General features: G+C 38.4%; 1 protein-coding gene across 3 annotated transcripts in view; it reads right to left on the bottom strand.

The window, feature by feature from the left end:
- The window catches only part of LOC136874866 (15-hydroxyprostaglandin dehydrogenase [NAD(+)]), a 127,448-nt gene that overhangs the window by 34,527 nt on the left and 66,324 nt on the right, over positions 1-26,597 (bottom strand). For all 3 annotated transcript variants that reach the window (XM_068227920.1, XM_068227921.1, XM_068227922.1), the window contains exon 3: positions 7,555-7,678. In XM_068227920.1, coding sequence (XP_068084021.1) covers positions 7,555-7,678 — 124 coding nt within the window. The remainder of the gene's footprint in view (positions 1-7,554; positions 7,679-26,597) is intronic.

The following is a 26,597-nucleotide window of genomic DNA, read 5'->3' as shown; positions in this document are numbered from 1 at the left end:
ATTTCAAAATTTTCGCTATAGCATCGTATTCTATTGTATTTCTGATTCGAATAGAGAAAAGAATCCAGTTTATCAAAGGCTTTTAAAAAATCAGTGTAAATAAATTTTTTTGATTCTTATTTTCATTCCATTATAAATATCTTGAGAAAAATTCGCAAGATTAGTAGCTGTGGACCTGCCTGGGAAGAAAACGTGTTGAAAGGCAGTACTGTAACATTTTACATGAGAAATAATTCGGCAATAAAGTATTTATTCAAAAACCTTCGCCGGAGCACACAATATTGATACAGGTCTATAATTTTCCAGCTTTATACTACCACCACACTTGAATATAGGGGATAATCTGATTATCTTCCATAAATCCGAAAATATTTCAGTACTGATAATTAAATTGTATAATTTACATGAAGGCTTCATAATTATTTCAGAACATCCGTTTAATATATACACAGGTATACCATCGACCACTTGACTTACTCGACTTAAGATTTTTAATTGCCTCCCTATACTCAGTCGCTGATACTATATATTTAAAGATGTGATATACTTGCAATTTATCTGCTTCAGTAATAACGTAAAAGGACGTTTGGTCTGATTAATCACTTTTAAAAACTCAGCAAAGTTATCTGAAATTTCCTTACTATTATCTAGTGATGTTCCATTAAATGTCATTGAATCTGGAAACATATTGGTCTTCCTTCTGCGTTTAATGAAATTCCAGAAAACTTCAGGACTAGTTCTGACGTTTTTACCAGATTGGGCAATATATTCTCTATATGCATATTGGATCAGAAGTTTTGATTTTCTGATGTCCTTGTATATCTTAAAATGATGCTCCGAAAATTTAGGTCGCTTTCTGTGATGTCCTTTCAGCTTTAACAAATAAATAATATCATTGGTATGCCAACATGGATAAGATCTTCTCTTATAAAATCTTTTCTTTGATTCATCATCTTCCATCACCGAATTAATTATTCTATAGAAGCAAGTAAGTGACTCATTTGGATACCTGAGGTTGTCAAATTCTTTCCACGATTCGTCTCGTAGTTGAATATACAGTTTATAAAAATTAGCCTTATAAAATTGGTTTGATTGAAGAATTGGATCGTTTAATAGATAATTCAACCAACAGAGCAGGATGGTAAGACTCTTCAGGTATTAAAGGAGGAGACTAGCCAAACTTGTTAAAATTAGGCTAAGTCTAGAGTTTTATTGTATGAAGTCTGCACGGAATTCACAGATTCTATTTTATGTAATTGTAAAAAATTGTAAGGAGTTTGTAACGTGCCCCCTAGCAAAGGATCAAACTTTGCACCATTTATTAGAGGAAGATTAAAATCACTTAATACAATGTGTTTCCGTACAACAATTTTTCTATGCTATCAAATCTGTCATAAAATTATTTATCGGTATATAGTTCCATACTAGAATCTGGCAGAATGTATACTGCTAGTATATTGTACTTCTTTTGCATTAAGGTAATGTATACGCAGAGTGCTTCTACGTGTCCTAATTCAAATTCAACGTTAACTGCGACAATATCTTTCAAAACAGCAATTAGAACACCACCTCTCCTTTTATTTTTTCGGCCCTGCCGGAAAACATTGTATCTATTGCAAATGACTTCATTATTGAAAATACCAACGTGAAGCTAAGACTAATTTATTACCAGAATATCAAATTTAGTTGCAAGAGAACTCGTATATATTTCAGTAAGTTTTGTGTTTAAACATCTAACGTTCTGATAATATATGGATAAACTATCCTTAATTTCGTTCATTAGAGCATTTGTACCGTCAGACCCTTAATAGCGCCTACCGTCCTCAAGGTGTATACGTACCCTTCATTACCAAAATATTCCCTATCATAATCAGAAAAATTTAGACCCTCTCATGTTCTGATAATATAACGAAATTTTGTTGTCAGAAGACATTTCTTTACATTAATGAGTTCACATCTTTCAGCGTTTTTAATGTGTAAATATAATTATCAGACTCTTTTTTTCTTAGGCGAATAGCACCAGTATAGTCTACCCACAGATAGACATATTTCTTCTAACCCTTAACTCTTCTTGCACGAGCAAATATCATTTTCATATTTCTGGAGAGACTTCGATTGATATAAATTGGCGAGGGAGTACTGAAACCAATGTCAGTTGTGCTTAGATTTCTTTTCACTTTACGTTTCTGAAGAAATTGGTCCTTATCTCTGCGACTGACGAACTTAACGATGATTGCCCTGCTTGACTGGCCAGAGTTTTTCTTCAAACGATGACAAACATCAATCATGTCGTTGGTAATAGATATATGTAATGCCCGTCCTACTGTTTTCACAGAACATAACGGTCCACGTTTGGCTTATCAGGAATTCTACAAATTTCTAATGTGTTTCTTCGTCCATATTGTTCTTCGTCATCTATTTGCACTTTTAACTCACTTAACTCCTTTTTCACGGAAGCATTCACGCTTTTGAGATTCGTTATAGAAATTAAACATGCCTGGATGGATTCAGCTTGATTCTTCAGAAGTTCAGAATTCTCATCTAATTTTTCATGTACTAGTTGAAATGATTTTCCAAGTTCTTCTTCCAATCGGCAAGTTGATTCCCTTATTCCTTTTACTTCACGGTCTATGGAACGAAGTAGTTTATACAGTTCACTAATTGTAGGAGTTTCCAAATCAGCCTCAATCATCGACATTTCACATTTTCCACTTTCAAGCCTAGATTTTAAACACTTAAAACAGTACAAAGATCTTTCTTCAGTTCGTAAGAATTTCATGACATCTTCCTTTAATTGTTCACATGTGGCATAGAACCACCGACTACAATCACATCACTGTATTTTGGCATTTAAATCATAGCGTGACACTGCCTTAGAGCATTCTGCACAGAGGCTCATACTGATGAATATATGCAAACGGCAACAAAAAAAAAAAAAGAAAATAAAAAGAGAGAAAGCACGATGAGGAATACTTGCGCCCCCTGTCCAATATGCAGAGGTAGTAAACCTTGAACTTGCTGATAAGTTTAGCTTATCGATAGTTCACCTATAACTTCTGAGCAGTTCAAAGAAATATATGAAGGCAACACTTGTGTTTAGGTATTATACGGATCAAATGCTCCATGAAATATCATTTATGACATTTTTATCGTTTAGAACATTTTTACACTGATAACCACTCATTTGCTCCATTCAAAATATTAAAATATCAACGGTCGGCCTCTGTGGTGTAGTGGTTAGTGTGATTAGCTGCCACCCCCTGGGGGGCCGGGTTCGATTCACGGCTCTGCCACGAAATTTGAAAAGTGGTACGAGGGCTGGAACGGGGTCCATTCAGCCTCGGGTGGTCAACTGAGTAGAGGTAGGTTCGATTCCCACCTCAGCCATCCTGGAAGTGGTTTTCCGTGGTTTCCCACTTCTCCTCCAGGCTAATGCCGGGATGGTACCTAACTTAAGGCCACGGCCGCTTCCTTCCCTTTTCCTTGTCTATCCCTTCCAATCTTCCCATCCCCACCAAGGCCCCTGTTTAGCATAGTTGGTGAGGCCGCCTGGGCGAAGTACTGGTCATTTTCTCCAGTTGTATCCCCCGACCCAGAGTCTGAAGCTCCAGGACACTGCCCTTGAGGTGATAGAGGTGGGATCCCTCGCTGAGTCCGAGGGAAAACTAACCCTGGAGGGTAAACAGATCAAGAAGAAGAAGTAGAAGAAGAAGAATCAACGAAAGTACTTACATTTCATTAATATACTATTGAAGTAGCACTGGCACAAGGAAATACCATAAAAACATACGAAAACTACGGAGCACAAGCAACGTCCTCTTGATCACACCATTCTCAAAGAACATGAATATCACGAAAATCGGCGCTCAGGAGGCTTGTCCGTTTTGACTCTGCAGGAAGTAACTGTGTTGAGGTTAGACGTTTGCAACATTCATTCTAGGTTACAATCCTGCCCCGTCGACGAGTACGTGCGCTTGTTGAACAGCTACAGCCATTTGAACTGGATCGCATTGTGGATCTGCGGAAAGCTGGATGGATATATCGATGGATTGCTGCAAGGATCATATAAGAGAAATAGATCCGTCACTCCTGTATAATAAAGGTGGCTGAGAAAACAGGTCATGGAAGCTACAGTGGCCACTTTCTCTCTGCCAACATAAGGAAATAAATCCCACGATATTACCTCGTAGTAAACACGTTGATGATAGTTGTTACTTTGTTAAAATTTTAATTGTGATAGAGATAATGATTGTATTTCGGTAGGAAAGTTGTATCTAAAGCTTCTCTCGTGTCTTTTACTTGAAAAGTAAATTGCAATTACCATATTTGTATGTTGGCAATACTGTTATAACGCTAGCTTGTATCGTTGTTTCACCGTTCGCATTTTAATGTAAATTTACATCTATTAAGTGACAAATGCAACATTGATTACTGAAAATGTTAATGCAATTCATATAAAACCCCAAAACGCCCATACTTGCCTAAATCACGATCTAACATAACCTCATTCTTTCGTTCGTTCGTTGAACCCTTCCCACGACTTTTATGTATGGGAATGGAAAACACGAGAAGGAAAGGATGAAAGTAAAACACAGCATAATGAACACAGTTTATATTTTGAATTTATTTATTCCAAACAGCAGGTAAGAAGCACAATCACACGGACGTTTACTCGCAACAGCTACGTAGTTCAATGTGAAGTACGTTCATGATCATTCATGATCATAATACTATTTCTTCACACTAAGAACGCGCATAATTATAATTTCACACCATACTCTCAAAAAACTGGATCAAAAATCTCGTTCAATGCGAAAGAATCTCAACAAATTTTCGTCTAACAAGCACTATTACATACCGTGCGACCAAGGTCCCTTCGCGCGCAACGATAACGGTGTTGTTTTTTGAATTTGCTGTACCACGCAACTGAATGTGTAATGCCAACCTCTGCCTTCTAAATTAACCCTCTAAAAGAGAACTTTAGTTTTCATTAGTTGGCGGAGATCGATTGGCCCATCTCAGAACTGCTTCGGACGCTCCCTATGAAGTGTCAACCCCCTGGTCTTTGGACATTACCACACCCGTACATGAGGCTCCGGGCGTTCTTCTAGAAGTTCAGACGCACGTCAAGATCGACGCATTGTGCGAGCAGCGGTGGCCGACCGAACATCATCCAGGAACGAAATCCGGTTACATGTTGCAGCTGCTGTGTCAGCAAGGACCATTGGGAACCGTCTGCTTGCAGCAGGAATAAGATCACGTTTGTCTCTGCCCAGGCTACCACTGACACTACGACACCACCAAGCACGGCTACTCTGGTGTCTTCAAAGAGTCGACTGAAGAGGAGAATAGTGCTCTCTTGTCTTCAGTGACGAGAGTAGCTTCTGTCTGTATGCATGTGATGCACGAACACGTGTACAGGTGAGCGGCCTATTCTAGACTGCATTCACCCACGACATCCAGGTCCCACCCCAGGTTTCATGGTGTGGGGGTGCCATCAATTACAACTCGCGGACACTGCTGCTGTTCTTGCATGGTAACGCAGACAGTGACTGCCATATTGCACAGCTTGTTGTTGTTTCTTCGACAGGAAGGTGATGCGCTTTTTCAGCAGGACAGTGCGTGCTCTACGTGAAGTACAACTGTCCTGACCAGTAAGATCATCGGATCTCTCGCCAACTGAACACGTATGGGACATGATGAAAAGGGAACTTACACGTTCCTCAGAGCCTGCAAGAATCATTTCCGAACTGCACCGAAGGTGAAAGATGCTTGGGGAAATCTATCGCCCGGTGCCATTCGGCACCTTTACGATCGTTTGCATGCGCGAATACACGCCTGCATTGCCGTCAGAGGGTGTTACACTGTGTACTGATCCGACTGTTTGGACATCCTGTATTGTGACATGTGCGATTCATTTGGTATGAATTTACAATCAAATAGTTCTGCAATGATGAACTACATGTCTCATCACATCTGAATGAAATCAACTTTTCCTTGAGGATGTTGTGTGTTTTTATTTCAGGCAGAGCTTATATGTTTATCAGTCTAGAGAGTTATTGGTAAAATAATTATTACGACAGGGAACTCAGCTATAATAATGACTATTCTGCTAATTTTAGCTGTCCTCGGCAGTACTCAGACATATTTGTAGGCCTCGATGTAGAAATATGCTGAGCATAAATATAACGACGATAAGTACGTTGGGTGCATGATGTATTTTACAGTTAGGAGTTGAGTCAAAGCTTCAGTGTCCAGAAGAGATTGTGAGGAGCACTTTTTTGGATATCGGACCACTGAACTATTATAGATAACCGCATGAAGGTCTATGATAGCGCTGCGTCTCTGGAGGTCAATATGAGTAAAACTAGCTCACAAAAGCGATTGGCAAATTTTTAAACCATAAGAATAATAATTTTATTGTTCTTTAAGTCCCATTAATTACTTTTACGGTTTTCGGAGATGTCGAGGTGGCGAAATTTTGTCACGCAGGAGTTTGGTTACGTGCCAGTAATCGACCGACATGAGGCTGACGTATTTGAGCACCTTCAAATAACACCAGACTGAGCTAGGATCGAACCTGCCAACTTGGGCTCAGAAGGCCAGCACTCTAGCGTCGGAGCTACTCATCCCGGCGCAAACTTATTCTATTGACGAAAAATTAAACATCCAAAGGTTGAAGAAGGGAAGTTGTCATCGGTTTGTCTTTATCCGGAATTACAACAGATTTTGTTGGTGGAGTGAAAATGAATCTAGAACCATTCCCACATTGGGAGAGAGACTGCTACCTCACCATTGCTCAAGAATACTCTTGCCCACTGTGCCTGGTTTTGAACCAGTTACATGTATATGTTGTGACCGGATTATCTTCTGTGGTATAATGGAAACAAATGTGCCACCTGGTTCACCTAAGACTGTCAATGGCCAGTCACAGCAGAGGGGAGAGAAGTATTCATTCCATGGATACAATGGGATGAATTGTATAGGAATGTAATATTCTAGACACTGATTTCACTCCCTTAATCGTATCTCTTTCACTGATATCAGATAGTCAATTTCATTTTAAATCCATATTGGTCAGTATTCAGAATTTATAGCTGATGAATAAATAGGAACGATTTTATCAGTGAATTCAATATCAAACGCAGTCACAGAATCCTTAATCTCTTCTTGAGACTGATGAGCATGCTTGTAATTTACAAAGTGCGTAAATTTTGCGAATAACAATCTTGTAAACTGCCTTGAGAATTCCAAACCTAGGTCGAACTAGCTGTCAAATCAGTCAATCCAAGAGCTCTAGATTTCTAGATTTCAGAAAACCGTAAGAAGTAGTTACCGTAACGCAAAACAATTAATATTAAAATTGAAATTTATACCACACGTATTGCGATATGACCTTGAGTGTTATTTCCTGTTGTTTACAATATCTCTGATAACGCGGTAGGTAGCTTTCTTGGCTGGTTGACCTAAGGGAATCAGTCTCTTGACGTGAAAGAAAACATCTAAAATAACAGGCATTGGTCTGAAGGAAACTTAAGAACTTTAATTGCTAACCTTTAAACGAATTTTGATCTTGCACGTCCATTTCTATGAATATAGCTCTGCTGTCTCCAAACTTCTTGGAGATGTTATCCATTACAGCTTTTCCTACGTCAGCGTTCTTATCACAAACTGACACCTGTAATATACAAAATAACACGATTTCAGGAGTGAATTTGTTTCAACAACGAATCATCTCTCTGTAACTATTTTATCGTTGGTGATAATACTAATTAATTTAGTTAAGGGGGCTGATACACCTGGGGTACATGCATTTTGTAAATTACTATATATCTATGGAACCATAACAGGGATTCGAATTAAACTTTGTACAATTATACTACAAATGCTGGGATATCATTATATATACAAAGGTTTAACATTCAATATATACATACATACATACATACATACATACATACATACATACATACATACATACCATATCATTATAGACTGTTATGCCTTTCAGCGTTCAGTCTGCAAGCCTCTGTGAATTTACTAAACGTCGCCACAATCCTCTATTTGCAACTAGTGCTGTGGCCTCACTTATTTCTATACTTCTTATTTTTAAATCGTTAGAAACTGAGTATAACCATCGTCGTCTTGGTCTACCTCTACTTCTCTTACCCTCCATAACAGACTCCATTATTCTCCTAGATAACCTATCCTTCACCATTCGCCTCACTTGACCCACCACCGAAGCCGGTTTATGAGTACTGCTTCATCCATCGAGTTCATTTCTAAATTATCCTTTATCTCCTCATTCCGAGTACCCTCCTGCCACTGTTCCCACCTGTTTGTACCAGCAATCATTCTCGCTACTTTCATATCTGTTACTTGTAACTTATGAATTAGATATCCTGAGTCCACCCAGCTTTCGCTCCCGTAAAACAAAGTTGGTCTGAAAACAGACCGATGTAAAAATAGTTTCGTCTGGGAGCTGACTTCTTTCTTACAGAATACTGTTGATCGCAACTACGAGCTCACTGCATTAGCTTTACTACACCTTGATTCAATCTCACCGACTATATTACCATCCTGGGTGAACACACTACCTAAATACTTGCAATTATCGACCTGTTCTAGCTTCGTATCACCAATCTGACACTCAAATCTGTTGAATTTCTTACCTACTGACATCAATTTAGTCTTTGAAAGGCTAGTTTTCATACCATACTCATTGCACCTATTTTCAGGTCGCAAGATATTAGACTGCAGCCTTCCAGCACAATCTGTCATTAAGAGTAAGTCGTCAGCATAGGCCAGACTGTTTACTACATTTCCACGTAACTGAATCCCTCCCTGCCATTTTATACTTTTCAGCAGGTGATCCATGTAAACTACGAACAGCAAAGGTGAAAGATTACAGCCTTGTCTAACCCCTGTAAGTACCCTGAACCAAGAACTCATTCTACCATCAAATCTCACTGAAGCCTAATTGTCAAGATAAACGCCTTTCATCGATTTTAATAATCTACCTTTAACTCCAAGTGCAATAAAATGTTCAGATTAAAACATTACAAAATAGGCTATTTTTTGAATGTTACATAAAACAACATTTCTTGATAAGTATCAATGTGATTGGCATAAACTATCTTTTTACTTAAAGACAACACTAAATCACCCAGGGTAGACCTCTATTAACTTAGTGGAAGAATAAGTTACCCTTTTATAGGTATTTAATTTAAATATTTTAAAAAGTTAAGAATTTCACATGATGTTTTAGATGCACTAAGCATATTTTTCAAAGGAATTCAATAATTGACGTTCATCCTCCATAACTTTGTTCCAACAAAGAGAATTCCAAATTTCATGCATTTTGGACTATTAGTTCTTGAGTTATTGCGTTTTTTGCCTGAAAAAATTAAACTTTTGGGAAAATTGCTCTAAACATTGTACATACAACATTTCCACTTACAGATAACACTAGAAGGCACCTGCTGCTTCTTTAGTACCCTCCATCTTCATATTCTTTCATCCTCAGCCTCCTTCTTGTCCATTGTTCCTCCTTTGAAGACTCTCGAAGCCGTTTTTCAGCAAACTTGACCCGAAGAACATTACGTTCAGACAGAGCAGATGTTGCATATTTCCCAACTTTGATGCCTAAACATTCTAGCCCTTCCAGTTTACTTTTATTACCATCATTTAAAGAAGAAACAGCTTCAGCAGCTGCAATTTTTACAACTATCCTCCCTGAATTTGAGTTTCTAGGGCAAACAGTTCATACTCATTAGCATTTTGAGTCCTACCTTTCAGACATTTCTTAGGAGGTCAATAGCAACAAGGTCTTGGAATATTGGCTTAATTGCCTTCATTACAGTCATTGAAATTGGGTGAGGGTGCTTATACTACTCCTCATTTCCATTTGCTTGGGCTTGATGCCACCCACACCATGATCCTGAACTTTTCGGACAACAATAATATTGAGGGTAAATGTCAGTAGAGACTTCATGGTACCATATAGCCCACATAGCCTTCCTCATGTCTTCCAAGTTGTCTTTATTTTCTCTCATGGCATAGCCATAGTAACACTGCAGCTTCTCGATGACAGAATCTGTGAGACGACCCGCACTACCAACACCCTTATATTTCCTAATTTTATGCCAGCCATCTTCTTCCTCTTTTGTCTGAGTCTTACAAACTTGACTTGACTTGATTCAAAACAAAACCTCGTGGTTAGGTTACAGGCGCAGAATAACAGAATTATTAAATGATCCTGTTGCCTTGACGAGTCAGCAATTTTTATTCCAAACCAATATTCCCAAAACGGTGAAAATTGGTGGAATGCACAAATACCACGCCCACACAGCTGACAGTTCAGTACATGCATGAATTTAAATCGAAATATCTCGGTCAAAATTGGAAATTTTGCTATAAAACTTCAGATTTAGGTAAAAAAAGTGTATTCTTTCATTCGAGATCAGAAGCAAAAAAAAATGAAAAATTCATATTTCCAGGTGTATCAGCCCCCAATAATTTTAATTGGTTAAGTGCTAAGTTCAGAAGAAACAAACGTGATTTTCCTTTTGAAAACGAACATTTAAAGGTAGTTAAATGTACCGTAGTCCTTCATCAGTGATTCTTTCCTTATTCTGATCTTTATTTTGAGGGTGAACGACTAAGATTGTACAGACTTACCTTAGTTCCCAACACTTGGTTTGATATTCGAGTTTAATATTTTGATTTTGGCGTAGAATACGATAGTTTCGGAACCATGGGGAAGGAAGTAGTAATATGGGGCATAATTTTCTTTTGAACAAAATAATCTAGTAGAATATTATTATTGCATCAGAACTTAACATTAACATTCGTGAAAGTATTTGATTTAAATGTTGTTAGTTTCTGCATATAAATATTGAAATCTATTCAATACACACCCAATTATCTTAAATATTTTTACAAAATTTGGGCCTTGCTAATAGGGTGCTAATATGAAACATTGTATTTTATTTACAGTATTATGAATATTTTCTTAATTTTATAAGTAGTTGAATTGTAAGTAACGATCTTTCAATACAAAGTAAGAATCCTAATTCAAGAATTAATTTTTGAAATAAGAATTAAGAAATTTGAAATCTGAAATCTTCGAAAATTAAAACAATTCAAATAAATTCGAATTCTTTACAAACATAATCAGGAAAATAATATTTTAAATATTATCTTTGAAACAATTTGGAAAATGTTTTAAAATGGTTGGAATTCATGAATATAAATCAGAAATAATCCTACCAGATGTATATCCACCGCACAAAATATGAGCCCGTTCCTTAGGCATTATGCACTGAATCTAGAGTTAACGATTTTTTTTTTAATTTCCCCTACAGAACAGGCGTTGAAAATAATCTATTGAAGTAGGTTGCCAAGTAGGTTCAATTAGGTCTGTGCTGCCACAGGAGGTGTGATACCACACTGAGCTGCTTCATTTAGTGCTTTAGTTTTATCCTTCACTGCTCTTATAGCACTTATCATATCATGTTCTTTCAATTTCTACTTTACTCCCTTACTCTAGAGTCCAAAGCTTGTTTTCGGCATTTCAAAACCTGTGTGATTGTACAAATATCACGACTCCGATAAATGTATTGCACCCGTAATACTTTCGTCAGATGCAAAATTAATTCGGAAACGTTTGATATATTCTTGCATTTGAACAACTTTCAGTATTTCGCGGAGAAGACTTTGTTCTCTCGACAGGAAATTAGTAATCCAGCAAAAAACTACAGTTCTAGCCCTTCAGGCAAGCAACTCAATGTTGAAAACATCCTTGGGATATGAGCTACGAATTTTAGATAAATATAATAATGAGAATATACTCTTTGTTTATTCCGAAAAATTACAATCCTTTTCTTAATCATCATTATCCGGTCGATTAGATTAGCAGTTTGCCTTTTTCTACCATTACGACCGCTAATGTCAGTCAATGCATTGTTACACTTAAGCACCACTATGAGCACTAATGTGAGTCAATGCATTGTTACACTTAAGCACCACTATGTGCGCTACTGTGAGTCAATGCATTGTTACACTTAAGCACCACTATGAGCACTAATGTGAGTCATTGCATTGTTACACTTAAGCACCACTATGAGCACTAATGTGAGTCAATGCACTGTTACACTTAAGCACCACTATGAGCCCTAATATGAGTCAATGCATTGTTACACTTAAGCACCACTATGAGCCCTAATGTGAGTCAATGCATTGTTACACTTAAGCACCACTATGAGCACTAATGTGAGTCAATGCATTGTTACACTTAAGCACCACTACGAGCACTAATGTGAGTCAATGCAGAGTTTCACTTAAGCACCACTACGAGCACTAATGTGAGTCAATGCAGAGTTTCACTTAAGCACCACTATGAGCCCTAATATGAGTCAATGCATTGTTTCACTTAAGCACCACTACGAGCACTAATGTGAGTCAATGCAGAGTTTCACTTAAGCACCACTATGAGCCCTAATATGAGTCAATGCATTGTTACACTTAAGCACCACTATGAGCCCTAATGTGAGTCAATGCATTGTTACACTTAAGCACCACTACGAGCACTAATGTGAGTCAATGCATTGTTTCACTTAAGCACCACTACGAGCACTAATGTGAGTCAATGCAGAGTTTCACTTAAGGACTTATAACTACATTCGGTGTGGACATTTTTCAAGAAATCATAAAACGCGTATTGAACTAAGGAACACATTACAAAAATAATTATGTAAATGAGTTAATTTGGCTGGGATCTGAATCAAAAAGAAAAGGAGTAAAGGAACACGCTATTTTAGGCTGTTTTTCTGGAACTGCATTTAGCCCGGAAGTGATTTTCAAAATGTGTTTCCTTAGTTTGATAGAGCTATCCAATACTCATAATTTGAAACTCTTCATCCCTTCAACTTTCGGCTCAGTTGAGGAAATTGCTTAATTTTGCGTTTTTCGTAACATTTCTGCTAAGAAATGTTTTCAACCTTAAAATGCACGTAAGCATTGCTGCTATTAGCCAGATAATAACGAGTACGTGACTACAGCATCTGCTCACGAAACGAAAAATGGCACTAGATGTGCACGGCCAAAACTTGAAGACGCAACTTTTTAGAGAAGGAAACGAGCTTGTGCGAGAGAAACACAGGAAGTGGGCTCCTCTCACATAAGAATGGAACAGTCGAACTCCACTAATAGGAATTTCCGATTTTCGTTTGTAATGTCCTTTTACTGTGAAGACAGTGATTTATTTTCGACAGTTGACTAGAATTATTAGGTAATACACGTCCTTGTTAAGTGTCTTTAATTTAGGGAATTTTCAGGCTAGTAAGGATTTCTACTGGCGATACGGATAAAGTAATAACAATTTCTACGTAATACCGCCTTTGTGAAACAAGGAAGATCACGTAGCACAGTTATCCGGCCAACAGGATATTCCTACTCCCTGAAGTGTAACCTATTGACGCCTGGCGTTTATAAATATTAATTGAGTGCATCCAATGAATACTATTTTCCTAAGTGAATTGCCAGATATCCGTGGAATATAAAACATGCGAAGAACTGTGAATGCGGAATTCATTTGTATTATTTTCGCGGTGTGACACATTTTTTAACAGCTGAAATGATGCATTATGTGTAACGTGGTAAAAATTACTAGATGTCAAGTGCGCGGCTTCAGATTTTTTATAAATCTCTAGTGAGCGTCCTTTCGATATTCATTATTCACATATCTTCAACCATTAGGTCGTGTTTTCATTTCGTGTCCCGGTTTTATACCACAGACAAAGTAAGTGATTGCTTTGTGAAGTAGCCTGCACTGTGTAGCACGTCACCAGCATTAGTCGAGGGTGACCAATTATTACTACTGGTAACATGAAGGAATGCAAGACATCGTTTTTACTGCGAAACCTGACAATGATGAACCAGAAACAGTAGATGGGTTGTGAATGGGCAGCAACGTATTAATTTAGCCACACAACGTAAATGGTGGAGAGAGCCGACTCTGATAATTGATGTACCTGTAAACATTGTAATGAAAAGGGAGTGTTCGAGTTAAAGCTTTGCCGAGACAGAGAAAGCATAAACTTGTCAAATATTTCACCGGTGGGTCAGGAATGTGTTTAGCAACTTGTAAAGCATAAACAGTTGGTATTTATACGAGCTAACCCAGTGAACTAATGAAAGGAAAGATTTACGACGGAGGGGCTGAGAGAACACCGCTCAGGTAGCCTGTAACAGACCACTCCTGTAGCGTAAATTCTGACAGGGATCCGATAACATTATGGTTGATATTTGTAAATGCGTAGTTTGTAAGTGTATGATTAGTATGTATTAGTATGGTATGGTGCATAATGAAGGAAAATGTATGTTCACCGATTTGCAGTAAGTGTAATCTTGTTGGATTAGCTGTCCCGATGAAGTGGATGCAGATCCTTATTAAGGCATTTTTGGAGGCGGTGATTCGCTCTCCTTTGGTGAGTAGAAAAGGGTTTGAAAATGCCAATCATGGAAATTTTATTTTTGTGTAATTATAGTCTTGCAACAGCTGTTAAGTGTTAAGTTACTATTTCATGTATCAAACTGTATAGCATTCGCGCTAAAGTGAAGTATCTAGGTCACCAGATTTTTATTCCGATTTTTTAATCAGTTTATGATGGAACAGTTGTAGTCAATTAGAATAATGATCCTGATTATTAATTAATTTGCTCATTAACTTCGAATGGACAGATTACGAGTTGAATATGACGTACACTGACTGACAAAGCAAATGCAACACCAAGAAGGAGTGGTTCGAAAGGGATGAAAGTTGGGGAAAAAACAGAGACGGCACGGACGAATAATTGATGTTTATTTCAAACCGATATCCAGGTTACACAATGCGCACGGCATCGATTCAGTAGGATGTAGGACCACCGCGAGCGGCGATGCACGCAGAAACACGTCGAGGTACAGAGTCAATAAGAGTGCGAATGGTGTCCTGAGGGATGGTTCTCCATTCTCTGTCAACCATTTGCCACAGTTGGTCGTCCGTACGAGGCTGGGGCAGAGTTTGCAAACGGCGTCCAATGAGATCCCACTCGTGTTCGATTGGTGAGAGATCCGGAGAGTACGCTGGCCACGGAAGCATCTGTACACCTCGTATAGCCTGTTGGGAGATGCGAGCAGTGTGTGGGCGGGCATTATCCTGCTGAAACAGAGCATTGGGCAGCCCCTGAAGGTACGGGAGTGCCACCGGCCGCAGCACATGCTGCACGCAGCGGTGGACATTTAACGTGCCTTGAATACGCACTAGAGGTGACGTGGAATCATACGCAATAGCGCCCCAAACCATGATGCCGCGTTGTCTAGTGGTAGGGCGCTCCACAATTACTGCCGGATTTGACCTTTCTCCACGCCGACGCCACACTCGTCTGCGGTGACTATCACTGACAGAACAGAAGCGTGACTCATCGGAGAACACGACGTTCCGCCATTCCCTTATCCAAGTCGCTTTAGCCCGGCACCATGTCAGGCGTGCACGTCTATGCTGTGGAGTCAATGGTAGTCTTCTGAGCGGACGCCGGGAGTGCAGGCCTCCTTCAACCAATCGACGGGAAATTGTTCTGGTCGATATTGGAACAGCCAGGGTGTCTTGCACATGCTGAAGAATGGCGGTTGACGTGGCGTGCGGGGCTGCCACCGCTTGGCGGCGGATGCGCCGATCCTCGCGTGCTGACGTCACTCGGGCTGCGCTTGGACCCCTCGCACGTGCCACATGTCCCTGCGCCAACCATCTTCGCCACAGGCGCTGCACCGTGGACACATCCCTATGGGTATCGGCTGCGATTTGACGAAGCGACCAACCTGCCCTTCTCAGCCCGATCACCATACCCCTCGCAAAGTCGTCTGTCTGCTGGGAATGCCTCCGTTGACGGCGGCCTGGCATTCTTAGCTATACACGTGTCCTGTGGCACACGACAACACGTTCTACAATGACTGTCGGCTGAGAAATCACGGTACGAAGTGGGCCATTCGCCAACGCCGTGTCCCATTTATCGTTCGCTACGTGCGCAGCACAGCGGCGCATTTCACATCATGAGCATACCTCAGTGACGTCAGTCTACCCTGCAATTGGCATAAAGTTCTGACCACTTCTTCTTGGTGTTGCATTTGCTCTGTCAGTCAGTGTATAATACACGATTTCAAGTCGCGATTTTGTTAGAGCATCGTTGATTAATGTTTTGGGCATAATAATAATAATAACAAAAATAATAATAGTTTTGCATGCCACTGGTTATAATAATCAGGGCTCCGCCGACTTAAAGAAGGATCAGAAGTTGAATTAATAGCAACTAATACGTGGCATTCAGGTTTTTAATAAATAATGTTGAAATATCGCTAGAGTTGGCAAACGTTCTCGAGTGAGAGATGTAAATTTTCCGTATGTTACTTATGAGGAAATGATAACGAATGAATGAAATAGTCTGAGCAAGGAATAATAAATTTTGATAAATGATGTTATGTGTGTCCTAGGATTATAGGGGATTTGAGACGAAAGGTGTCTAAGTGAATTGCTGCGTAAGGCAGAGAATAAATGAAGTTATGGATATGTATGCCTCCAAACGAGAAATGAATGTTGTGAGATTAGCTGTCTCCCATAAGCGACGTAGACTGTGACACTCCCCCTCACACAATTGATATCAAAATGATGTCCGGCTAGTGACACCATGGGGTAAGCGTATCGCAACAAGGAAGCGACAAAATCAAAATGCAACCGAAACACAAAAAATAAAAATAAAATAAATGTGGAAGAGAGAATATTTAACACAAGGGACCCATTTCCCAAGGAACAAAAGAGTAGGATCAACAAGGGAACCAGAACAAGCATCTACAAGAAAAATTTGTACACCCTTTTCAAAAAACTATACTATAATTAATTCAAACCATTACATCTTTAGTAGCAAATAAATAGGTGAAACAAATAAGTTTTATCTAGTTAGAGAAATATTGAAGTAATATTACTATTTCTTTAAAAAAGAGATTTTGATAAATATGGTGCTTTTTAAATGAGCATAAATTATTTATAATCCTAAAGTGAGGTTTTTAACAAATAAATATACCATCTCTTAAATGGAATAAATAAATATAGAATTTATGTAAATAGTAGAAAATTTAAAAAGAATATAAATTTTTAAAACGAAATACTAACCTTAGCGACCTAATTAAGAAAGGAGCTCCTTGAATAAACCTAAAATATATTATTTTACATGCTATCTACACTTAAAAAAATAAATTGTCTAAGGACCATTCCTAATGGAGGGTTCACTACATCGAACGCGTAGCAGAAAATGATAAATGCAGAACGCGTCGCACGAATCAATCAACAAGACATATCTGACTAAAAATATCAGTCACATAGCATATCCCAGAAATAGAACCGAATAGCATAGTAAAATTTAGCATCATCAATATAAAACCACAAGCAGAAAGCAACGAGAAGTCATCGTCATATGCCGTACACTTCAAGAGAGAACCGGTCGGTTAATACAAAATGTTAGTAATCACATACTCAAATACATGCTCGTAAGATACCAACAACAATTGAGATCCGTACACAACGGCATCCAGAGGCAGACTACACACGCGATAAGATAACAATGATAACAATACAACAGTTACGTAACGACAGGAAAATATAAGAACAGATAACCAACAATGGCAACCGACACGGTTCGAGGTGATAAGGCCACTCAACAAAGCAAGAATGATGACACAAACGTATTAAAGCCCTCCATTAACAATGTACTTGCATTCTACAGAAACACTACTAGTAAAATGAATAATACAGAAATTTGTTTGTCATCAAATAGCCCAAAATATACTTATCTATCTTAAATTACTTTTTAATAATAATTATTATTATTATTTGGGAAAATGAGTGTCAACAGAGATTTCTCGGTGCACAATTCAAAATGTACAGTTAGAGAGGAGAAACTAACCCGTAATAAAATAAAGAAAATAAATAGAAGAAGATGTCACAATAAAATTTAACGTAAAACACAGGCAGAATTTACAAGTACGGGCAGCAATAAATCAAATGAAAAACAGCCGCATGAAGGGAACGTCACTAGAAACACACACAAATTTAGCAGAATAAAACTAATAATATGAAAAATAAAATGGGAAAAGATCAAAACACACCAAGGGTTTAACGGACGTCACAATGCACATACTACGGCTCCACATGACGAAAATGAATGAACATAAATTACGTCTCACCAAAATTATGAACGCAAACTACGATGCGCATACAAAATTTAGAAAAAAACATACCCACAAATAAAGAGAGGCGGTACTTACAGAAATGAAGAAAATTACGTACCAAATAATCCATAATGAATTAAGCAACCGAACAATCACTATCAACCACAAGGCAACACTACACTTTAAAACAAATACCTCACCATATTCATCTTAAACACGAATGTTATATACATTATTTACAATTTCCCAATCCCTGAAAGGGATACAGAATATTTTTCACCCAATGCCTGAACTAGGCATGTTGAATACGCCAGCTGGCCTGGGAGACCCAGTTCTCCGCGTCATGCTCCCGCGAGTTCAAAATGCCGACAGCCGTTTCCAAGCGCCCAGCACGCTTCCACAGTTTAGCGAGTTACGCGCCATCTGTCTAACAGCGTTCAAACTCACCACAAGTTCCACAGCGCAGGCATAGATGGCGTTAACGTACACATTTCAGGCAGTTGAATGCACTATATTACCAACATAGGAGTGTCGAATGTGCCGTGCAAATGGTCCAACAACACATACGAAAAGTCCAAATATATTATACAGGTATACGAAGACGTATACCGTCAGATTTCAAGTTTATTCATTAATTGTAACGCCACAACTGAAAGGGACAAAACAGTATTGACTTGGTAGGGAATACTGTGTCACAGAGAGAATTCTTGCATAAGGCGACGTGTGATTTATTGCCATAACATCTCATAAAATGCTCATCTCGAAACCATGAGAGTTTAGTCAACTCGATTAACAGTAATGCATGTAAAAAAAAAAAAGAAGAAGAAATGAAATAGCGTATGGTTTTTAGCGCCGGGAGTGTCCGAGGACAAGTTCGGTTCGCCAGTTGCAGGTTTTTTCTGATTTGACACCCGTACGCGACCTGCGCGTCGTGATCAGGATGAAATGATGATGAAGACGACACATACACTCAGCCCCCATGTCAGCGAAATTAACCAATTATTGTTAAAGTTCCCGACCCTGCCGGGAATTGAACCCGGTACCCCTGTGACCAAAGGGGTACCATTCAGCCACGGAGCCGTACGCATGCAAACTGACGTAGTGAGAAACGTTGTCACGCATTTATCGTCCTATTTCAGATATAGACAATTATAGCAGAGGCTTCATAGTCTATTTGTGCCAGATTTAAGAAAATGGGTAAAATTTGAATAAATTTGCTATTTACGATGCTGAAGGCACAGTAAAGTAATTTGTGACGCCGTTTTGACTATAATGGGGAAATGAGAAGTTGTTTTGCGGTTAAGTAAAATAACGTCGTCGTTGTATTAGTATGTGCCCATATATTATACAGAATTAACGACCGCGTCAAGAGTAGCAGAAAAATGCTGTTGAAGGAACCAGGAATAACAAATCAATAGGCCTCGGCGAAATAAGTAATTTAGACACCAGGCCGTGTTTAAAGTTGTCAGGAATGAACGGTTATAAACATGCATGTCAGCCGTTAGACAGTAAAAATCTACACAGTAATAATCAGCTGAAATATTGAATTTGCAATAAAAGACGATAAAAAAGAATAAAGCGGAACCTCATCGTTTTTTAATTAGTATAGGAGTGCGATTTTGTGTAATTTTCCTTACAGGTCTTCGAACATAATGCATGTATCTTAAGGTTAGTTTAGTGTTTTCAATCAATCAATCAATCAATCAATCAATCAATCAATCAATCAATCAATCAATCAATCAATCAATCAATCAATCAATCAATCAATCAATCAATCAATCAATCAATCAATCAATCAATCCTGATCTGCATTTAGGGCAGTCGCCCAGATGGCAGATTCCCTATCTGTTGCTTTCCTAGCCTTTTCCTAAATGATTTCAAAGAAATTGGAAATTTATTGAACATCTCCTTTGGTAAGTTATTCCAATCCCTAACTCCCCTTCCTATAAATGAATATTTGCCCCAGTTTGTCCTCTTGAATTCCAACTTTATTTTCATATTGTGATCTTTCCTGCTTTTATAAACGCTATTCAAACTTATTCGTCTACTAATGTCATTGCACGCCATCTCTCCGCTGAAAGCTCGGAACATACCACTTAGTCGAGCAGCTCTTCCTCTTTCTCTCAATTCTTCCCAACCCAAACATTGCAACATTTTTGTAACGCTACTCTTTTGTCGGAAATCACCCAGAACAAATCGAGCTGCTTTTCTTTGGATTTTTTCCAGTTCTTGAATCAGGAAATCCTGGTGAGGGTCCCATACACTGGAACCATACTCTATTTGGGGTCTTACCAGAGACTTATATGCACTCTCCTTTACATCCTTACTACAACCCCTAATCACCCTCATAACCATGTGCAGAGATCTGTAACCTTTATTTACAATCCCATTTATGTGATTACCCCAATGAAGATCTTTCCTTATATTAACACCTAGATACTTACAATGATCCCCAAAAGGAACTTTCAACCCATCAACGCAGTAATGAAAACTGAGAGGACTTTTTCTATTTGTGAAACTCACAACCTGACTTTTAACCCCGTTTATCAACATACCATTGCCTGCTCTCCATTTCACAACATTTTCGAGGTCACGTTGCAGTTGCTCACAATCTTGTAACTTATTTATCACTCTATAGAGAATAACATCATCCGCAAAAAGCCTTACCTCCGATTCCACTCCTTTACTCATATAATTTATATATATAAGAAAACATAAAGGTCCGATAATACTGCCTTGTGGAATTTCCCTCTTAATTATTACAGGATCAGGTAAAGCTTCACCTACTCTAATTCTCTGAGATCTATTTTCTAGAAATATAGCAACCCATTCAGTCACTCTTTTGTCTAGTCCAATTGCACTCATTTTTGCCAGTAGTCTCCCATGATCCACCCTATCAAATGCTTTAGACAGGTCAATCGCGATACAGTTCATTTGAACTCCAGAATCCAGGATGTCTGCTATATCTTGCTGGAATCCTACAAGTTGAGCTTCAGTGGAATAACCTTTCATAAAACCGAATTGCCTTCTGTCGAACCAGTTATTAATTTCACAAACATCTCTAATATAATCAGAAAGAATGCCTTCCCAAAGCTTACATACAATGCATGTCAAACTGACTGGCCTGTAATTTTCAGCTTTATGTCTATCACCCTTTCCTTTATACACAGGGGCTACTATAGCAACTCTCCATTCATCTGGTATAGCTCCTCCGACCAAACAATAATCAAATAAGTACTTCAGATATGGTACTATATCCCAACCCATTGTCTTTAGTATATCCCCAGAAATCTGATCAATTCCAGCCGCTTTTCTAGTTTTCAACTTTTGTATCTTATTGTAAATGTCATTGTTATCATATGTAAATTTTATTACTTCTTTGGCCTTAGTCTCCTCCTCTATCTCGACATTATCCTTGTAACTAACAATCTTTACATACTGCTGACTGAATACTTCTGCCTTTTGAAGATCCTCACATACACACTCCCCTTGTTCATTAATTATTCCTGGAATGTCCTTCTTGGAACGTGTTTCTGCCTTAAAATACCTATACATACCCTTCCATTTTTCACTAAAATTCGTATGACTGCCAATTATGCTTGCCATCATGTTATCCTTAGCTGCCTTCTTTGCTAGATTCAATTTTCTAGTAAGTTCCTTCAATTTCTCCTTACTTCCACAGCCATTTCTAACTCTATTTCTTTCCAGTCTGCACCTCCTTCTTAGTCTCTTTAAGAGTGTTGCATTTGTACAGTTGTTGCAGGGTTTGATTTTATGTTATTGTTATATCTTTTCGCTGAGTCAGCGTTGTTTAATATGTAAATATTCCACGTGTGAAGTTCACCTTTGTTCATTGTTTTATTACAATTTAGGGCCAAAATAGACAGCTGAGGTAAGGGTATTATTATTATTAAATAGATTTGTACAAATAGAAATGTTAGCACAACAGGACAGATAATAACGATCAATGTATAATGTATTCTCCGAGTTAGGATTTTCAGTGATGCTGTATCTTGAAAGTGTAACGTGTAATGAATAAGAATAATCAATTCTTTCTTGATAATAATAATCAACGAGGTTAAGTTAATTAATGACGTTATGTAATAATTTGAGATCTGTCCAGTTAGTTCAAACAAGTTTAAATAAGGTTTAAACATGAGGCATAGAGCCTGATAGAAAGCCTCAATGTCACGAGCAATTGTTACAGCGTAAAGTTAAAAGTGAGGATTCAAACGACTTTCAGGTTTAAAGTTTTAACATCCGAGATTGTGTTAACACATTTATATTTCAAATTTTAAATTGTTGTTGGAATTATAGACATTTTAGTCAAGCTTTTTGATAGATCAAGAGCCATGAGCTCAAAATTAATTAAATAGTCGAGGGTCCAAGGTTCAAGTAAAATTGTGTGACAATTCTTATGCACAGTTTAAGGGATACGTATTTGAAACCGCTGACTGACACGAAAGAAGGTAGGATGAAGTAAGTATGCACCTCACATTTTAAGATTGATATCACTCACATATATATTTTATTATTGTCACTTAGTCAATTAACTTATTAATCATAACAATAATATTTACTGCCAGTTGTTAAGTGTAATAATGGATTATTGATGTTCCTTATTATATAGTATTTCAGTTACAATCTAGCTCATTGCTAATGAATTCATTCATTTATTAAATGTAAGTTAGTCATTTTTCATCATTTGTGATGAGTTTATAACTATGTTTCGATGTTTCGATTACCATTTATCCAATTTCAACTTAGTTGAATATAAATTTACTCAGCTCAAGGTCATTGACAGTTTAATTAAATATTAAATTAATTTTAGTAAATGTTTCAATTAATCGAAATGAATATAATTTAAACTTCATTTAATTTTATATTAATTTCTAACTGATGAAATTATTGTAATTATTTTTAAATGAACTGTTCGATGTGGTTATTTTTAAAATTTCGTTAACTTAGTTTTTAATTACTGTTTATCAACTTCTTTTGCTTCCTTAAGTAAATAGAATAATAATAATAATAATATTGGCTTTACGAACCATTAACTACTTTTTGACGGTTTTCGAATACTTGTAAGTACATAAATATTTGAATAAACCGGTCTGTTTTCATTACGTAGCTTAGCGATAGTTAGAGACCTTTATGTAGCCTACCTATTCTGACATACGTTCTGCGCCATGGGAGAAGATGACCTTTGTAAGCATTTAAGCGAGTGCCGAGGCAGGAACCAAGAACCCATGTGTTCTCATGCAAAGTAAGTATTAAAAGGGTACAGTATATTATTACGTTTATTTCATAATTAGCATGCCAAATATAGAAGCTGGAAGGTATTCATTATTAGATATTGATTGTGTATATTGTCCCCGAGTGCAGTGATACTAGATGAGACCCAATCTCGTGATCACGTCGGGTTGAATAACAAAGTGGATAAAAGAGGAAACTACATAAATGTTCACTCCTCACTGAAGTAATAACCTGGCTAGGACTTTTAGGTAGAAGTATCTGTTCCCTCGATGGACGAGGAAGGAAAAGGAATACCACAAATACAACTGACGACCAAAAAATAATTTTTAAAATCTCTGATCGACTCGTGCCTGAAATCGTCTGCAGACCATTGATACTAGCATGAATAGAGGGAAAATATGTGTACAGTACTTGGGAAGCCTGAGCTAATTACGGAATCAGTAAACATGATACCGGGAAGTTCAATGATCACAAACGTTGACGCACCCCGGGCATTTCGATAAATAATCTGTGAACGAAGGAGTCTGTATAATCGGATCCATAAGGATGAGCCCGAGGGGGTAGTAAGATGCCTAACAAAAGAGTATAATTGACGAGGAAAGCTGTCCATTGTCCATTGATTATCGTCCATCGTCTATTGTAGATTGTAAATGAATGACATTGATAAATAAATAATGGCGTTTGGCTTCCGGAGAAGCCTGGTGCAGGTCTATTTCTAGAAGACGGCCTATAGGCGACCTGCATGTCTGTGAGGTTGGGGCCCTACCTAAGACGATTTGTGATGATGAACATTGATCTCCCGAGACAGATGAATTAACGAATTAAGGTTAAAATCCTTCACCCGTCCGGGAATCGAACCCGGGCCCCAAGGTGCCGGACAGTGCCAGTATTAATTATGGCGAACTAAATGTTACTTGTTGCCAATTATCTGATACCTTGAATGCAATATTAATAACTTCATGTGGCTATTCTAGCCGAGTACAGCCCTTGTTAGGCAGACCCTCCGATGAGGTTGGGCGGCATCTGACCCTGCGTGTTATTGGGGACAGCACAAACACCCAGCCTCCGGGCCAGTGGAATTAACAAATGAAGATTAAAATCGACGACCCGGCCGGGAATCGAACCTGGGGCCTACTGAGCCGAAGGCCAGTACGCTGACCATTCAGCCAACTGGACGGAATTGAATGCAATGATGAACTACTATACTTGTTGCTTGTAACACTGCTTACGCACGTGAACTTTTGTGTTACTTATAAACACATAGCAAATACCGCTATTTACACAATATTAATAAAGTCATTGTGGTAGGGATAAGTTAAGCCTCCTCTTAAAACGGGAGTGTGTAAAGTCTGATGTTAAAATATTACAAGCTATGTATCATTGTGTCACAATACTACCATGTGGTTTGTTTCGTATTATTATTATTATTATTATTATTATTATTATTATTATTATGCATATATAATATAAAATGCTTAATTCAGTCTGTCATTCATAGCGATATTGAGAAAACGAGAAGGTTTCAACACATGAAATGAGTACCAGTTATAGATTTCTTCTTCTGCTACTTCTTTATCTGTTTACCCTCCAGGGTCGGTTTTTCCCTCGGACTCAGCGAGGGATCCCACCTCTACCGCCTCAAGGGCAGTGTCGTGGAGCTTCAGACTCTGGGTCGGGGGCTACAACTGGGGAGGATGACCAGTACCTCGACCAGGCGGCCTCATCTGCTATGCTGAATAGTGCCCTTGAGGGAGGATTGGAAGATTGGAAGGGATAGACAAGGAAGAGGGAAGGAAGCGGCCGTGGCCGTAAGATAGGTACCATCCCGGCATTTGCCTGGAGGAGAAGTGGGAAACCACGGAAAACCACTTCCAGGATGGCTGATGTGGGAATCGAACCCACCTCTAGTCAGTTGACCTCCCGAGGCTGAGTGGACCCCATGTCTATTTCTTCTTTACAATAAAAATACAATGAACCGCTCACGAACACAACTTTTGTACATTTTTAAGAAAAAATTGGTTTCTGTCAGCGAAGTTATTGTCTCATCGCCATGATAACGTATAGTACGCGAACTTTTTCTTGATCCCTAGTTCCCATTATGCACTATGGAGTTCAGGGCTCAAGAAAAAGTTCGCGTACTATAAGTACACGGTTAAATCTGTCAGCATGTGTAGGAACTACGTACATCCTGACTTCTGTTGCCTTCTAACTGGTACCAGATATGGGTTATAAGAATAATGCAACGTTGAAAAATGCTTTCAAATAATAAAGTACTCATTTTTTCCATTCTGCGGTATGAAAATACATTATCTCCATCGTTAAGTACGAAGGCAAACACTTTGCCTGTGGCCATGGTCATTAAGGCCTAAAATTTACGGTCTGACACCGTGGTTATCCGGTTCGAATCCCATTGGCTGAAACAAGTTCCACCATCAGAATGTTAGCTGGAAAAGTAAGAGAGGTGGTGGTATACAATTCCTAATCACCAACTGCGTGCCAAAAGCCTGGATTAAATTCCAGACCTTTCCGCAGTGCCCATATGGAGTAAGGGCTTCTCCTTTATCTATCCATCTATCTATCTATCTATCTATCTATCTAGCTATAAAACAAAGCATGGTACAATAGATATAAATGAACACGGATATCCACGGTGTGAGGTTCGAACAAGTGATCACTGGACTCTACAGAAGGGCTCTGAAAACCCTCACTATCATACTCAGTCAAAAATGGCTGCATTATACTAGCTAATTGAGTCTATCTCTGACCGAAGTACTTTAAAGAAGAGGATAATCTTCTTAATGAGTCACAGTAACACATAAATCACATGTCTTGGAAATGGGACGCAGTTGTGTAAAGCCGTGGCTATGTTTCGCCTCACAAAAGTTCATCGCTCTCTCTTCCTTCTAAAGGGATCCCCTTGTGGGGTGTTCCTGTCACACGAAATATATGGCTCATCAGGTCGGTCAGCAAATACACATTTTAATTCGGGCGCATAACTTCACTCTCACAAATTACTTTATCTGCCTTCATGGCTTTCATATTATCGTTGCTTATAAATTCATACTTAGCCCGTTAATATACTAGTT

This window comes from Anabrus simplex, chromosome 5 (genome assembly GCF_040414725.1).
Source record: "Anabrus simplex isolate iqAnaSimp1 chromosome 5, ASM4041472v1, whole genome shotgun sequence".
NCBI lineage: Eukaryota > Metazoa > Arthropoda > Insecta > Orthoptera > Tettigoniidae > Anabrus > Anabrus simplex.
The sequence above is the reverse complement of the archived record's forward strand: the minus strand, read 5'-3'. Positions and strand labels throughout refer to the sequence as shown.